The sequence below is a fragment of the Prionailurus viverrinus genome, chromosome A1, assembly GCF_022837055.1.
Source record: "Prionailurus viverrinus isolate Anna chromosome A1, UM_Priviv_1.0, whole genome shotgun sequence".
Taxonomy (NCBI): Eukaryota; Metazoa; Chordata; class Mammalia; order Carnivora; family Felidae; genus Prionailurus; species Prionailurus viverrinus.
In genome coordinates, this window is record NC_062561.1 from 1,648,650 (window position 1) to 1,667,066 (window position 18,417).

General features: G+C 39.0%; 1 protein-coding gene and 1 pseudogene across 3 annotated transcripts in view; one reads left to right on the forward strand and one right to left on the reverse strand.

The window, feature by feature from the left end:
- Nucleotides 1-18,417, forward strand: part of IFT88 (intraflagellar transport 88) — a 133,033-nt gene that overhangs the window by 49,973 nt on the left and 64,643 nt on the right. For all 3 annotated transcript variants that reach the window (XM_047852009.1, XM_047852018.1, XM_047852026.1), the window contains one exon: nt 18,079-18,178. In XM_047852009.1, coding sequence (XP_047707965.1) covers nt 18,079-18,178 — 100 coding nt within the window. The remainder of the gene's footprint in view (nt 1-18,078; nt 18,179-18,417) is intronic.
- LOC125168963 (thymosin beta-4-like) lies at nt 3,120-3,345 on the reverse strand (annotated as a pseudogene).

Below are 18,417 nucleotides of genomic sequence, written 5' to 3' on the forward strand. Positions count from 1 at the left end.
ATCATGATTTGACATTTGTGTGTATTGCAAAATGATCACAATAAGTCTGGTTAACATTTGTCACTGTCCATAGTTATGATTTTTTTTCTTACGATGAGAACTTTTGAGATCTATCTTAGTAACTTTCAAACATGCAGTACTGTATTATTAACCATGATCACTATGCTATGCGTTATATCCCATGTCTTACTTTATCTTATAAACTAGAAATTTGTACCTGTTGAGCCCCTTCATCCATTTCACACTCTTCCTACTTCCACCCTGGCAACCACCAGACTGTTCTCTGTATCTGTGAGCTTGGGTTTTGTTTTTTAGTTTTCTAATTACTCTTCATGTTTTTCCTTGCTAGATGTAACTTATGTTTTCTGCATATTTTTATCATCTCTTAGATGTTTACCCATTCTGTTTCTTACTTGGAGTCCATTTGATTCCTTGGAATACATTGTCTTCCTGGTTTAATTTGTACTGGAGGCTTCACAGGTGATCCATGATGTTTTGTTTTTATTGGTATTTCCAGTTGCCTGGCTCTTTTTTTTTGCATTGTTTGTTTCTGTTGAGGACTCAGGTTTTTCTTGGGAGTTCTCCCTTACAGAATCTCTCTCTCTCTGCTCCATTTTCTGTATGATGGTTACTGTCCTGGCCTGGTGTTAAATGTCATCTTGGGGATTACGGTCATTTCTCTCTGCTTTTTCTGCATCTATTGAAATGATTGCATGGTTTTTATCCTTTCTCTTTTTGATGTGATGTATCATGTTGATTGATTTGCGAATATTGAACCATCCTTGCAACCCAGGAATACATTCCACTTGAACATGGCGAATGATTTTTTTTTTAATGTTTATTTATTTTTGAGAGAGAGAGACAGAGTGCGAGTAGGGGAGGGGCAGAGAGAAAGGGAGGCACAGAATCTGAAGCAGGCTCCAGGCTCCGAGCTGTGGGCACAGAGCCCATTGTGGGTCTTGAACCCACGAACTTCAAGATCATGACCTGAACTGAAGTCAGACGCTTAACTGAGCCACCCAGGCATCCTAAATTATTTTTTACTGTGTTGTTGGATTGGGTTTGCTAATATCTTGCTGAAAATTTTTGCATCTATATTCATCAGAGGTACCAGCCTGTACTTCTCTTTTTTTGTGATGTCTTTATCTGGTTTTGATATCAGGGTAATGCAGACCTCATAGAACAAATTTGGAAATTTTCCTTCATCTTCTATTTTTTGGAATAGATGTTGGTGATAAGGATAGATATTAACTCTTCTTTAAATGTTTGATAGAATTCACCCGTGAAGCCATCTGGTCCAGAACCTTTGTTTGTTGGGAGTTTTTTGATTACTGATTCAATTTTGTTTGCTGGTAATTGGGCTGTTCAAATTTTGTTTCTTCCTGATTAAGTTTTGGGAGGTGCAGGTTTCTATGAATTTATCCATTTCTTTTAGGTTGTCCAACTTGTTGGCATATGATTTTTCATAATATTCTCTTAATCCTTTGTGGTTCTATGGTATTGGGTTGTTATTTCTCCTTTTTCATTTCTGAATTTGTTTGAGTACTCTTTTTTTTTTTTTTCCTTAGGAGTCTGGCTAAAGGTTTATCAGTTTTATTGATCTTTTCAAAGAACTAGCTCCTAGTTTCATTGAACTGTTCTATTGTTTGTGTGTGTGTGTGCATTTTTTTGTTGTTTTTTTTTTTTAGTTTCTATTTCATTTATTTCTGCTCTAACCTTTATTATTTCCTTTCTTCTACTGGTTTTGGGTGTTGTTTGTTGTTCTTTTTTTGGCTCCTTTAGGTGTAAGGTTAGGTTGTTTATTTGAGATTTTTCTTCAGGTAGGTCTGTATTCCTATAAACTTCCCTTTATAAACTTCTGTTGCTTCATCCCAAAAATTTTGGATCATTTTGTTTTCATTTTTATTTATCTCCCTGTAGTTTTTGATTTCCTCTTTGATTTCTTGTTTGACCTATTCACTGTTTAGTAGCATGTTATTTAACCTGCATGTATTTGTGTTCTTTCCAGATTTTTTTTCTTGTGGTTGATTTCTAATTTCATAGCACTGTGGTCAGAAAAGATGCATGGAATGACTTCGGTCTTTTTGCATTTGTGGAGACCTGTTTTATGGCGTAATATGTGACCTGTTGTGGGATATGTTCCATGTCACTTGAAAAGAATGTGTGTTCTGCTGTTTTAGGATGAATATATCTGTTAAGTCCATCTGGTCCAGTGTGTCATTCCAAGCCATTGTTTCCTTGTTGATTTTCTGTTTAGATGATCTGTCTGTTGATGTAATTACTATCAATTATTTCTTTTTTATGTTTGTTATTAACTGTTTTATGTATTTGGGTACTTCTACGTTTGGTGCCTAAATATTTACAATTGTTATATCTTCTTTTTTTTTTTAATTTTTTTTTAATGTTTATTTATTTTTGAGACAGAGAGAGAGAGAACATGAATGAGGGAGGGTCAGAGAGAGAGGGAGGCACAGAATCCGAAGCAGGCCCCAGGCTCTGAGCTGTCAGCACAGAGCCTGACACGGGGCTCGAACTCACGGACCATGAGATCATGACCTGAGCCGAAGTCGGTCGCTTAACCAACTGAGCCACCCAGGAGCCCCTACAATTGTTATATCTTCTTATTGGATTGTCCCCTTATTGATTATTTAGTGTACTTGTTTGTGTTTTGTTACAATCTTCGTTTTAAAATCTGTTTTGTCCGATATAAATAGTATTGCTATCCCGGCTTTCTTTTCACATCTATTTGAGTGATAAATGCTTCTTCTCTATCTCTTCACTTTCTTTTTTTTTTTCTTTTCAGGTTTTGAAACTTTTTATTCGCATATTTAAAAAATTGTGCATTCCAGTAATTAAAATCATTTGAGCAAAAAAAATGGCACTCTGATTAAACTACATTTTACAGCCTGCAGGATTCCTTGGACCAGCTTGACTTATGCCCTAGATTTCACTGTTGTTTTACACAGCTTCTTCCTTACCAGAATGCAAACTCTTTTCCTTCCCTGCTAGCCAGATAGACAGATGGGAGAGGCAGGCATGGCCTTCATTGTCAGTAGTTCTCTTCTTTGATGTGGAAAGGGCAACACAGTCATTTAAACTTGATCCCACCTCTTTGTATTTTACGAAGTTAAACAGCTAAAAGAAGTAAAATAAGAAGGCAGTGCTTGTGGAATGCACAGTGCAGATTGGTGGTGCATGCCTCGTGATTCACCTGCTAGCGTCTCCTGTTTAGCTGTTTCTTTTGAAGGCTGTGGAGTTTTCTCTTGCATTTATCTTCTTCAGTTTTGACTTATTGGATTTCTCAATCTCAGTCATACTGGGTTTGTCAGACATGGTTGCAGAGAGGCTGAGCAAGGTGCACGAACGAGCAAAGTCCAGTCTCCACAGTGGCTGCCAGAGTGTGCGTCCCTTCACTTTCAATCCACATGTGTCTTTAGGTCTGAAATGAGGCTCTTTCTAGGCAGTGTGGGTCTGGGATCCGTGTAATGTCCAGGTGGGTCTTGTTTTCTCATTCACTCCATCACACTTTGTCTTTTTTTTTTTTTTTTTTAATTTTTTTTTTCAACGTTTATTTATTTTTGGGACAGAGAGAGACAGAGCATGAACGGGGGAAGGGCAGAGAGAGAGGGAGACACAGAATCGGAAACAGGCTCCAGGCTCTGAGCCATCAGCCCAGAGCCCGACGCGGGGCTCGAACTCACGGACCGCAAGATCGTGACCTGGCTGAAGTCGGACGCTTAACCGACTGCGCCACCCAGGCGCCCCAATCACACTTTGTCTTTTGATTGGAGTGTTTAGCCTATTTACATTCAAAGTAATTATTGATACATATGTATTTATTGCCATTTTGTTACATGTTTTATGGTTGTTTTTACAGTTTTTCTCCATTCCTTTCTTCTCTTGCTCTCTTCTTTCATGATTACTTGGCTTTCTTTAATCATATACTTGGACTTCTTCTCTTTATTTTCTGTATATCTGTGAGTAGTTTTGACTTGTGGTTACCATTAGGTATGTATGTAACTTCTTGTTCATATGGAAGTCTGTATTAAGTTGATGGTCACTTAAATTTGAACCCATTCTTTTTTTTTTAAATTTATTTACTTATTTTGAGAAGGGGAGAGAGAAAGAGAGTGCAAGCCAAGGAGGGGCAGAGAACGAGGGAGAGAGAGAGAATCCCAAGCAGGCTCCATGCTGTCAGTGCAGAGTCTGATGTGGGGCTTAATCTCATGAATTGTGAGATCATGACCTAAGCTAAGATCAAGAGTTGGATGCTTAACCGACTGAGCCATCCAGGCTCAGAACCCATTCTTTACTCTTCTCCTCTCTACATTTTAGGTATATGGTGGCATACTTTACGCCCCTTTATTTTGTGAATCCCTTGAGTGATATTTACAGAGAACTCGTTTTTATTGCTTTTTTGATTCCTACTTTTCTTATTCTTGCTTATGGTCTTTTCACTCAGAGTCCCCTTTAACATTTCTGGGAAACTCTGTATCTCTCCTTCTATTCTGAATGATAGCCTTGCTAGGTCTAGTGTTCTTGTCTGCACATTTTTTCCTTTGAGCACTTTGGATATATCATGCTACTCCCTTCTGGCCTGCTAAGTTTCTGTTGAAAATTCTGCTGACAGCCTTATGGGCTTTCCCTTGTAGGTGACTGACTGCTTTTGTCTTGCTGCTTTTAAATTTTTTCCTTTCTCACTACTTTTTGCCATTTTAATTACTATGTGTCTTGGCGTGGAACTTCTTTGGTTATATTTTGTTGGGGGATCTGGATTTCTGTTTCCTTCTCCAGATTCAGGAAGTTTTTAACTATTTCTTCAAATACATTTTCTGTCCCCTTTGCTTTCTCTTGTCTTTCTGGGATCCCTGTCATGTCATGTTATTATATTTGATGGTATCACTGAATTGCCTAAGTCTGTTCTTCTTTTGCATAAATTTTTTTTCCTCATCTGCTCAGCTTGATTACTTTCACTTACTCCATCCTGTAGGGTCAGTGATTGGTTCTTCTGCCTCGTCTAGCCTACTATTTATACTATCTAATGTATTTTTAATTTCATTTATTGTATTCTTCATTTCTGATTGATTCTTTTATATCTCATCATTAGGGGTCTCACTTATGTCCTCCACTCTTCTGTCAAGTCCAGTGAGTATCTTTACGATCATTACTTTAAATTCTCTATCAGGCATATTATTTACCTCTGTTTCACTTAGGTCTCTTGCTGTGATTTTCTCCTGTTCTTTTGTTTGGGACATACTCCTCTGTGTCCTCAGTTTGTCTCTCTGTGTCTGTTTCAGTGTGTGAGAAAAGTCAGGCTGTCCCCTGTTCTTTAGAGCATTGGCCTTATTTTTTTTATGTTTATTTATTTATTTTGAGAGAAAGAGAGCAGGGGAGAGGAAGAGAGAGCGAGGGAAAGAGAGAATCTCAAGCAGGCTCCGCGCTGTCGGCACAGAGCCTGATGCAGGGATCAGTCTCACAAACTGTGAGATCATGACCTAAGCCAAAATCAAGAGTCAGATACTGAACCTATTGAGCCACCCAGGCACCCCTAGAGTACTGGTCTCATAAAGAAGCCCTGCCATGCAGTGTTCCCTGTTTACGACACCCTGGTGCTTCAGAGAATGTCTCCTGTGTGTGATGCGTGTGCCCTGCCGTGTGGCTGAGCCACTTTCTCCTTCGGTCCAGTCGTCTGCAGTGGCTCCCTTTGCCTTTGTGGTGTGGTGGGCCAGTCTGGAGAGGCCTTGGGCTCCAGGCGAGGCAGAACAAGCATTTGCCAGAGATGCAGTAGCACCAAACTGCAGGACGCTTTCCCTGTGTTGTCCCCTGAGAAGCTTTCACCAGTTCGCAGGGCCTGCAGTTGGACCAGTTGTCTGCCGCCAGCCCATGGCTGGGGCCTCCATCTGACTGGTGTGTGTGTGTGTGTGTGTGTGTGTGTGTGTGTGTGTGTGGTTATTTTTCCCAGTCTCCGGGGCAGAAGTCACCTTGGAGTGGTGCCGGCCACTGTAGGGGCTGCTTGCACACTACCAGGCCTGCGGCACCATCCTCTATGGGCTCTGGCCGAGAGTGTGCTGGAGAGGGCGGATCTGCTGAAGCACGGCGGAGGGCAGAGGGCCTGGCATGCGGGCAAGCTTTGGGTGCCGTGGGTCATCTGGGGGAGGGGCCCCGCAGCATCCAGACCAAGGAGGGCTGTCGAAAGGGGTTCACTGGCAGAAGCACGATGTGCAGGGATAGAGGCAGCGGTGTGAGCAAGTCCCGTGGGTGGATGTGTGTTTATGTTGGGCCGGTGGAGGGAAATGGTGCTGCCAGTTCCTTTATTCCTGGAGGAGGGTTGACCTGGGGCTGGGATGGTCTGGAGGCTTGGGGCTAGTAGCTAGCCCGGTGCTGAGGTGGCTTGAAAGCTTGAGGACACAGTAGTCATCCTGTGTCTAGGCCCAGTCATACTGTCTCTGGGTTTACAGATGCTGATTGCAAGCACTGGGCCAAAGTTGCTGCCTGGGAGCTGGCGGGTGCTGGGATGTGCCAGGAGCCTGGGTTCGTGGGAGCTGGCTGGGGAGCTGGCCGGGAACCTGGCGCCGTGGAGGTTGCCTGGAACCACCGGGGCCTACTGGTGCCCATTGGGCCAGGGACTGAGGTTTGCAGGAGCCACTTGTAGCCACTAGAGCCGACAGGCACTGGGGCAAGCGGGCCACCAGGTTTCACAGGCACTACCCAGGAGCCACCTAAGGATGTAGAATCCCACAGGCACCAGGGTGGGCAGCGGCCTGGAGTCACAGGAGACTGCCAGAGCCATTAAGGGCAATGAGAGTCACTCTGGTGCCGGGGCAGGCTGGACTGGAGGCTGTGGTGAAGTCAGACACTTACTTTACTCAACTTCTCTCACAGAAAGGCTCCCTTTCTCCATGCTGAGCTGTCTGGGCTCAAAGGAGAGGTAAAGAGGGTGTGTGAATCTATCTATCCTATCTTTTCATATAGCTCACCTCCACCCAGGTGGTGTAATCCCTCACCTAGAATCCTTAGCTCTTGTGGAAGTATTTTCATGCATGGATAGGTCTTAAAATTGATATTTCTGGGAGGATACAGGCACTAGAAATTCCTATACCACCATTTTGCTGACATCGATCCTCCAGTAGAAAACTAATATAAGTGTTAGTTTTTGCCAACAAACATAGTGTTCATAATACACTTGTTATAACACATGGGTATTTTAAAGACTCCGTTTATAACCTAAAATGTATTAAGTCCTATTTCTTTATGTGTTAACTAGGTAGGCGTTCATTTCCCTAGATAGAACTTGGCAGTTGAAAAAAAAAATTTACCAAAGCTCAGGTTACATGAAAGCCCATGTTTCTAGTAACTTTGAAGAAAGATGTAAAGCTTACATCATATTTTTCAGAAACTTTACTCTATATGTGTATGTGGACATGGGTGCATATAGTGTACATTTTATGTGGCTATACACATACGGAACCCATGTGCATATCTGTCTCTCCACCTATCTGCTTATCTGTCTATATTTTTAAATGCAGGGCTGTGCTGTTTACAGTCAACATCAGAGCCTTTGCCTGGGGTTACAAGATGTTTCATATGTAGGAAAACATTCCATAATGGTTCTTTGTGGGTGTCATACTTCCTCCGTGTCTGCTTTCCTGAAATGTCTTGTTCTTTGTAAAAAAACTAAAGAAGAGGCTTTTTAAGATATAAATAACATCTGCTCAATGTCTGGATAATTTTTAGGACTTGAGATTAACATAAAGAAACATTTAAACTAAGCTATCGGATTTCTGTTCCATTTGAATAATATTTATATTATATCATCAAGACAGAACTCAGTATAGAGTCTTCTGTTTCACCTTAGACCTGGACCCGTTAGACCAGTTCCTTGTATTTTATGTTAAATCATTCAGTAAAAGGGAACCAGTTTTGAAATTTAAAGACTATTATTTTTCTATTCATTCAGACCTAGCTTTTTGAGGCTGATTTACATTAAAGACTTTTTTAAATGATATTAATGTGGCTATTTAAAAAAAAAGGCACCTGAGTGGCTCTTTCGGTTGAGCGTGTGACTCATGATTTCAGCTCAGGTCACTATCCCACAGTTGTGGGATTGAGCCCCGTGTCAGTCTCCAAACTGAGCATGGAACCTGCTTAAGACTCTCTCTCTCGATGAAGAGATTCCCAGACAAACAAAAATGAAAGGAGTGTGTGATCACTAAACCAGCCCTGCAAGAAATTTTAAGGGAGACTATTTGAGTGGAGAAAAAACAAAACGAAACAAAAAAGGACAAAAGCAACGAAGACTAGAAAGGATCAGAGAACATCACCAGAAACTCCAACTCTGTAGGCAACACTATGGCACTAAATTCATATTTTTCAGTAATCACTCTAAATGTAAATGGACTAAATGCTCCAATCAAAAGACATAGGGTATCAGAATGGATTAAAAAAAAAAGGGCCATCTATATGCTGCCTACAAGAGACTCATTTTAGACACCTGGAAGATTGAAAGTAAGGGGATGGAGAACCATTTATCATGTTAATGGACATCAAAAGAAAGTTGGAGTAGCCATACTTCTATCAGACAAACTAGATTTTAATGTTTATTTATTTACGAGAGAGACAGAGAGCAAGTGGGGAAGGTCAGAGAGAGGGGGGGACAGAAGATCCAAAGTGGGCTCTGCACTGACAGCAGCGAGCCCGATGCAGGGCTCGAACTCAGAAACTGAGATCATGACCTGAGCCGAAGTTGGATGCTCAAATAACCGAGCCACCTCAGCGCCCCCAGACAAACTGGATTTTAAAACAAAGGCTGTAACAAGAGGTGAAGAAGGGCATTATATTGTATATCATAACTAAGGGGTCTATCCACCAGTAAGATCTAACAGTTGTAAATATTTATGCCCCAACAAAGAAACACCCAAACATATAAGTCCATTAATCACAAACATAAACTCATTGATAATAATACCATAATAGTAGGGACTTTAACACTCCACTTATAGCAATGGACAGATCACCTAAGCAGAAAACCAACAAGGAAACACTGGCTTTGAATGGCACACTGGAAGAGATGGACTTAACAGTTTACATTCAGAATATTTCATCCCAAAGCATCAGAATACACATTCTTCTCAAGTGTACATGGAACATTCTCCAGAATAGATCACATGCTGTGGCACAAATCAGCCCTCAGCAAGTACAAAAAGATTGAGATCATCCCTTGCATATTTTCAGACTATAACACTATGAAACTTCTATAGAAATCAATCACAAGAAAAAAATTGCAAAGACCACAAATACTTTGAGATTAAAGAACATTTTACTAAAGAAAGAATGGGTTGACCAAGAAATTAAAGAGGAAATGAAAAAGTGCATGGAAGCCAGTGAAAATGAAAACATGACAGCCCAAAACCTCTGGGATGTAGCAAAGGCAGTCATAAGAGGGAAGTATATAGCAATCCAGGCCTTCCTAAAGAAGGAAGAAATGTCTCAAATACACAACCTAATCTTAACACCCAAAGGAGCTGGAAAATGGAAAAATAACAGCAAATAAAGCCCCAAAACAGCAGTAGAAGGGAAATAATAAAGATTGGAGCGGAAACCAATGATATTAAAACGAAACGAAACGAAACGAAACGAAACGAAACAGCAGAACAGATCAACGAAACCAGGATCTGGATCTTTGAAAGAATTAACAAAATTGATAAGCCCCTAGCCAGATTTATTAAAAAGAAAAAGGAAAGGACCAAAATAAATAAAATCATGAATGAAAGCAGAGACATCACAACCAACACTGTAGAAATACAAACAATATAAGAGAATATTATGAACAATTATATACCAACAAATTGAGCAATCTGGAAGAAATGGAAAAATTCCTAGAAACATAAACGACCAAAACTGAATCAGGAAGAAATAGAAAATTTGAACAGAGCTATAACCAGTGAAGAAATTGAATTAGTAATCAAAAATCTCCCAACAAACAGGAGTCCAGGGCCAGATGGCTTTCCAGGGAATTCTACCAAACATTTAAAGAAGACTTAACACCTATTCTCTTGAAGCTGTTCCAAAAAATAGAAATGGAAGGAAAACATCCCAACTCATTCAAGGCCAGCATTACCTTGATTCCAAAACCAAAGTCCCCACTAAAGAGGAAAACCACAGACCAATCTCCGTGATGAACACGGATGCAAAAATTCTCAACAAGATACTAGCAAACCAAATCCAACAATACACTTAAAGAATTATTCATCATGATCAAGTGGGATTTATTCCTGGGCTGCAGGGCTTGTTCAATATCCACAAATCAATGTGATATATCACATTAATAAAAGAAAGGGTAAGAATCATATGATCCTCTTGATATATGCAGAAAAAGCATTTAACAAAATACAGCATCTTTTCTTGATAGAAACCCTCAAGAAAGTAGGCATAGAAAGAACATACCTCAACATCCTAAAGGCCGTATACAAAAGACCAACAGCTAATATCATCCTCAAGGGGAAAACTGAGAGCTTTCCCCCTAACATCGGGAACACAACAGGGATGTTCACTCTCACCACTGTTCAACACAGTGTTGGCAGTCCTAGCCTCAGCAATCAGACAAAAAGAAAGAAAAAGCATACAGATTAGCAAGGAAAAAGTCAAACTTTCACTCTTCACAGAGTGAAAACCCTGTTTTCCTTTTGGAAAACCCAAAAGACTCCACCAAAAAAACTTCTAGAACTGATACATGAATCCAGCAAAGTCGCAGGATATAAAATCAATGTACAGATATCAGTTGCATTTCTATACACCAATAATAAAGCAGCAGAAAGAGAAATCAAGGAATCGATCTCATTTACAATTGTACCAAAACCCATAAAATACCTAGGAATAAGCATAACCAAAGAGGTAAAAGATCTGTATGCTGAAAACTATAGAAAGCTTATATAAGAAATTAAAGAAGACATAAAGAAATGGAAAGGCATTTCATGCTCATGGATTAGAAGAACAAATACTGTTAAAATGTTGATGCTACCCAAAGCAATCTACATATTCAATGCAATCCCTATCAAAATAATACCAGCATTCCTCAAGAGCTAGAACAAACCATCATAAAATTTGTATGGAACCAGAAAAGACCCTGAATAGCCAAAGTAATGATGAAAAAGAAAACCAAAGCTGGAGGCATCACAATTTTGGACTTCAAGTTGTGTTACAAACCTGTAATCATCAAGAAAGTATGGTACTGGCACAAAAACAGATGCAGACATCAATGGAACAGAATAGAGAACCCAGAAATGGACCCACACATCTATAGCCAACTAATCTTTGACAAGCAGGAAAGACTATCCAATGGAAGAAACAGTCTCTTCAGCAAATGGTGTTGGGAAAACTGGACAGAGACCTGCAGAAGAATGAATCTGGACCACTTTCTTACACCATACACAAAAATAAACTCAAAATCGATAAAAGACAAATGTGAGACAGGAAACCATCATCCTACAGGAGAAAACAGGCAACAACCTCTTTGACCTTGGCTGCAGCAATTTCTAATTAGACATATCTCTGAAGTCAAGGGAAACAAAAACAAAAATGAACTACTGGGACCTCATCAAGATAAAAAGCTTCTGCATGGTGAAGGAAACCATCAACAAAACTAAAAGGCAACCAATGGAATGGGAGAAGATATTTGCAAATGATGTATCAGATAAAGGGTTAGTATCCAAAATCTATAAAGAATTTATCAAACTCAAAACCCAAAAAACAAATAATCCAGTGAAAAATGGACCAAAGACATGAATGAACACTTTTCCAAAGAACACATCCAGATGGCTAACAGGTACACGAAAAGATGCTCAACATCATTCATCATCAGGTAAATACAAATTAAAAAAAAAAACTGCAATGAGATACCACCTCACACCTGTCACAATGGCTAAAATTAACAACTCGGGAAACAACAGATGTTAGCGAGGATGCGGAGAAAGGGGAACACTTTTGCACAGCTGGTGGGAATGCAAACTGGTGCAGCCATTCTGGAAAACAATATGAAGGTTCCTCAAAACAGTTAAAAATAGAGCTAGCTTATGACCCAGCAATTGCACATTGTAGTGTTTATCTAAAGGATACAAAATTGCTGATTGGAAGGGGCATATGGACCCCAATGTTTATGGCAGTACTATCAATAATAGCCAACCTGTGGAGAGCCCAAATGTCCATCGACTGATGAATGGATACAGAAGTGATACACACACACACACACACCACCCCCAACCCCGCAATGGAATATTACTCAGCAATCAAAAAGAATGAAATCTTACTATTTGCAACAACATGGCTGGAAGTAGAGTGTATTATGCTAAGTTGAATAAGTTAGAGAAAGATAATATATGATTTCACTCGTGGAATTTAAGAAACAAAACAGATGAACATAGGGGTAGGGAAGGAAAAAATAAGTTAAAAACAGGCAAACCATAAGAGAGTCTTAAATTCAGAGAACAAACTGAGGGTTGCTGGAGGGGTGTTTGGTGGGCAGATGGGCTAAATGGGTGATGGGCACTAAGAAGGGCACTTGTGGTGAGCAGTGGGTGTTATATGTAAGTGATGAATCACTAAATTCTACTCCTGAAACCATTATTACACTATATGTTAACTAACTTGGATTTAAATAAAATTTTAAAAATTCTTTCTCCCTCTGTCCCTCTCCCACTTGAGGAATCTATATATATAAAATTTTTTTTTAATTTTTAAAAATTTAAATAAAGAAAAAGGAAAATTCAGTCTTGACATTATTTGGATTTTTCAATTATATATCATTCTGTCATTCTTACTATATTTTGTTAATTCATTTAATATAGGGTTAAAATTATTTTTAACCTTATGGTGTAATATAAAGCACATAAAAATTGTACAAAATAATAACATCAGCTTGGTGATTTATCACACAGCAAACACCTATGTCATTACATAGCTTAGATAAATAACATTTAAAGAAGAGAACATAGCCAGCACCTTAGAAGCTCTGCTGAGCCTATCCCAGACCCTGCCCCTCCCACTCTGAAGGGTGACAGGTATCTCCAGAGAAATGGTAAATCACTTCCTAGCTTTTCTACATACTTTAACCACACAACCAGGCATTCCTAAACACTATAATTTAGTTTTGCATTCTTTTAAACATTATATAGGTGGACTCGTACCATGCCTGTTGTTTTGTGTCCGGTGTCTTTTACTCTATAGCAGTTGGCAATGTTGTTGCATGTAGCTCTGGTTTGTTCATTTTCATTGCTGTGTACTGGTATAACCATACAATGGAATATTATTCTCGACCATGAGAAACTGAGGTAAGTTTGTTATAGACCCTAGAGGAAGTACACAGTATACCTGGCAATGCCACCCAGGGAAGTCAAGACAGATACAGGCAGAGAGAGAGGCAGGACCTGGGGCACATGCCTTACTAGCATCTGTGGGTGGAGTGTTCTGGGGCTCATGGCATAAGGCCAGATGGGTCCATTCAAACCAAAGAGTAGGAGCGTCAGTAAGCATCATGAGGGTCTGTGTAGGGGGGTGCATAAGGGGAAGGCCTTGGGAGGTGGGGGAGACTGTTTATCACAAGGACTTTTGGGGAAGTCCTATCAGGAACTTAGATTTGCTTGGTGCTCTACAGATTGCTGCCTGGGACACATACTTGTGTTAGAGGCTAGTGTTAGTTTTTGGTCCCAACAGGCCACATGGCCAAACAAGATGGACGCCAAGGTAGCAGTAGGGCACAGTAGCTTAGCGAAGGTCTGGACAGTGTTTTTCAAATGATTTCTTTTAGTCTGCAGCTTGTCTGTCACTTCTCTTGACCTACTGGGGAAATAATTGGGATTTTATTGAAATCCAGTGATCAGGCTGGAGAGAACTGACATCTTTAAGATGTTTACTTTTCAAATCCGTAAGTACAATACACTCCTCCATTTAGGTCTTTGTAATTTCTCTGAAATACTTTTTAGTTTTAAGTCTAGAGATCTGCATGTCTTTTGTTACATTTATTCCTACACGTTTGATGTTTCTGATGGCATACAGCATAGTTTTAAAATTTTGTTTTCTACTTGTGCATTTCTTGTATGTAGATATACAGTTGAATTTTAGATAGTGATATTTATCCACTGACCTTATTAATAAATTTACTTTTTCAAATAGTCATCTCTAGATTCTTTTGGGTTATCTAAATACACATTTATTCTATCTGCAGATAATGACACTTTTCTTTCTGTCTAGTCAATCTTTATGCTTCTTTCTGTTTGTTTTCTTGCTTCATTACACTGGCTGTGATGTCCAGTTCAGTGCTGAATAGAAGTGGTGATACAGTAGGCATTTTTGTTTTTTCCTGAATTCACAGGGTTAAAACTTTTCACAACCTGCCATTATGTATGATGTTTGCTATTGGATTCTTGTAAATACTCTATCAAATTAAGGAATTTTTACTTTTGTTTCTGGTCAGGCTAAGAATTTTTATCAATTCTTATCAATTTAACTCCACTTGATTGTGATGTATTATCCTTTTAAAATTTCACTGGATTTGATTGCTAATCATTACCTAAGCATTTTCCCATCCATATTAATGAGAAGGATGAGGTTTGTATCTTTAAAAATAATATCTCTGGGGATACCTGGGTGGCTCAGTCAGTTACGCGTCCGACTTCAGCTCAGGTCATGATCTGTCTCACAACTCATAAGTTTGAGCCCTGCATCGGGCTCTGTGCTGATAGCATGGAGCCTGCTTCAGATTCTCTGTCTTGCTCTCTTTCTCTCTGCCTCTCCCCCGCTCGCTCTCTTTCTCAAAAATAAATAAAACATTTTAAAAAATAATGTCTTTGACTTTGTTAACAAGGTTAAGCTGACTTTATATCACAAGTTTGGATGTGGTTTTTTCCCCCCCTGGAGGAGTTTATGAGATTGGTATTATTTCTTTATTAAACAAATAGAGGAATTTACTAGTAAAGCTGTCTGCATTCAAAGTTGTCTTTATAGGGAGGGTTTTATTAACAGATTCTACTTTTTTTAATGATTACAAGATTATTTTGACTTTCTTGTGTCACTTTGGATAAGGTGCATTTTTAAGGAATTTGTCAATTTATTCTTATTGATTTTTGTTTGTTATTCTTTTAGCTGTTGAGAGGGGTCTGTTAAAAGTTTTTTACTGCAGTTGTAGATTTCTACATTTCTTCTTTTAGATTATTAACTTTGCTTTATATTATTTTGAAATTATGTTATTGGTTGTATGAAGATTTAGAGGTATATCCCTGGTAGATTGATCAGTGTTGTTTTTTTTGTTTTCAGAGTCATTCATAACTTTATTATCAGAACTTCTTTTTTTTTTTTTTTGAGAGTTTTCCTAACGTGTTGAGCTTTGTGTCTTTTAAGTCCAAAGAGTTGTTTTGTTTTGTCTTTACTTCTCTTAGAAGATCTTGAATTGACTTTACATGATGAATACAGCTATTTGGGGCTCTGATGAGTTAGCCATACTCTTTTAGATTTAGAAACTTCTCTACAGGACATTTAGAACAAGTTCTCAAGAGCTGCCCTGGAGGGCATTCAGAAACCCTCCAGAGTTTATTCTCAAAAAAGATCTTTTTCTATCCAAGCTGAAATCCCAAGGTCAGACTCATCTTCCATGACATAATTCTCTCCTATCTCTGGAAGGAATTTCTGTCTCCCTAGGCATCTGCTAGTATCCTGAAATCCCCTCCACCAGCATTCCCAAGGGTCTCAACAAAGGTATCTTCATTGTTTCTCCTGGGAAGCCGCAAAGAGGATTTTTTTCTTTTTTCTTTTTTTTTTTTTTTAATTTTTTAAAATTTACATCCAAATTAGTTAGCATATAGTGCAACAATGATTTCAGGAGTAGATTCCTTTGTGCCCCTTACCCATTTAGCCCATCCCCCTCCCACCACCCCTCCAGTAACCCTCAGTTTGTTCTCCATATTTATGAGTCTCTTCTGTTTTGTCCCCCTCCCTGTTTTTATATTACTTTTCTTTCCCTTCCCTTATGTTCATCTGTTTTGTCTCTTAAAGTCCTCATATGAGTGAAGTCTTATGATTTTTGTCTTTCTCTGACTAATTTCGCTTAGCATAATACCCTCCAGTTCCATCCACGTAGTTGCAAATAGCAAGATGTCATTCTTTGTGATTGCCAAGTAATACTCCGTTGTATATATATACCACATCTCCTTTATCCATTCATCTCTTGATGGACATTTGGGCTCTTTCCACGCTTTGGCTATTGTGGATAGTGCTGCTATAAACATGGGGGTGCAAGTGTCCCTTCGAAAGAGCACACCTGTATCCCTTGGATAAATGCCTAGTAGTGCAGTTGCTGGGTCGTAGGGTAATTCCATTTTTAGTTTTTTGAGGAACCTCCATCCTGTTTCCCGGAGTGGCTGCACCAGCTTGCGTTCCCAAGTGGTATTTTTATTTTCACTTTACTTTTGATGATTCTGTGTTCTTAATTTAAGGTGTGTCTCTTGTAAGCAATACAAAGTTGAGTTTCAAACTGAGTATAGATATCTCTAGAATGCCTTTCCCCAGTCTGGTTTAGATTCTCTGCCACTGCATTCTTGTGTTCCTTTGTAATAGTTCTTACACGAACTTAATTTACTGGTCTGCATCCCCTGTAAGGGCATGAACCATATTTTGTTTATCCTTTTTTAGCCCCTGTATATTTGGTATATAATGTCTGACATCTAGTAGACATTCAACAAGTGTCAGTGGTTTCCAGATCATTAGCTTGGAGCCCTCACACCCTCATTAGCCATGTCTCCAGGCTCCTTTGTTGGGGGTGGGGCTGGGGACAGAGGGCCATTCAAAGGGGGGCCGGGCAGGCAGGGCTTCAAGTCCTCTCTCTCCACTGCAAGCAGAAGTGCCCTTTTATAAGTCAAAGATAAAATGAAAGATTCTACCTGAAGAAAGAGATCTTTTGCTTTAATGTTTTTAAATTATTTGTCCAGGCCAGTGGCTTTGAAACATTTTTGAACCAGAACCTCAGACATTTATTTTACATAGTTTACAGAAACATGTTGCATGAAACAATCGTTGCCCTTATTATGTGTTTTGCCCTTTAGTATTTTCTTCTTCTCTTTTTTTAAAAAAGGTCATGATCCACTAAACTGATTTCAGTTGACCTCAATTTGAAAGAAAGTCTTGGTGAAGTGGGTTTTGCTGTCAATAAAAATTGGGTTTCAAATTTTCACTTGCCAGTTTTCTAGCTGTGTGATCTCAGATCTTCCGTTTTCCTATCTGTAAAACAGAGAGCATGCCTGTCTTTCAGGGTCGTTGTGGGGATTAAATGTGATGATGCTGGAGCACCTGGGTGGCTCAGTCGGTTAAGCATCTGGCTCTTGATTTCGGCTCAGGTCATGATCTCGAGGTTCATGGGGTCGAGCCCTGCATCAGGCTCTATGCTGACAGCACAGAGCCTGCTTGGGACTCTCTCTCCCTCTCTCTCTGCCCCTCCCCTGCTCACGTGCATGTGTGTGCTCTCTCTCTCTCTCTCTCTCTCTCGCTCTCTCTAGAAAACTAAGCATTAAAAAAAAAACTATTAAGTGTGATAATGCTTATAAAGGAATTAATGCAGTGCCTGATATATAGTTAAAAACAAACGTTCTGTGTCCTTTGGGGAACAGATCTATAATCGTCAAGTTTGGACACAAAACTTAAACATACTCTACAAATTCTATAGAATTTTTCTCACCATCAGAGCATTTAAGATGAAAAAATACATAGAAATACTTTTACCTGTTATAAATTAAAATTGTTTTAGTAGTTAAGTTAAAAATGAGACTATGGATATAAATCATTTAAAATACCATAAATAATTAGAAGTGACAACAAGCTAATGAAAAGTTGGGTAAAAAAATCAGTAGTTGAGTAAAAAAAAAAAAAATCAGAACTGAAGAATTTAGTAACTTACTGCCTGCATCGGAAGAAATCAAGTGCTTAGCCTTAGATAGTGCTAGGGACACTTTAAAATTTTTTTGAAAAGTCAGTTTTAAGGAAGCCACCAGCAACATAAAAATGCCAAAACAAAGTAACTTTTTTTTATGCTTTACATCATAGGTGTGTTGAAGTTGTGAAAGCCTCTCAGTATGTAGAGCTAGCAAATGATCTGGAAATAAACAAAGCAATTACATACTTGAGACAAAAGGACTTTAACCAAGTAAGTTTTTTAAAGTTTTAGATGTTTTATATGTTAATTGGTCAAAGCAATAATATTGGGAAACTGCTTCTAGAATATTGTTATCTGTGATTATTCTGAAGTTGAGTAATATTTTTATTTGTGTTAACATAATTTCTATTAATATAGTATTACTTTAATTTTGACCTGTTTGTCCTCTTTGTCCCAGCGTAAATACTTGTCACGCAACGCATGGTTCCTAAATTACTAAACCATGTTCT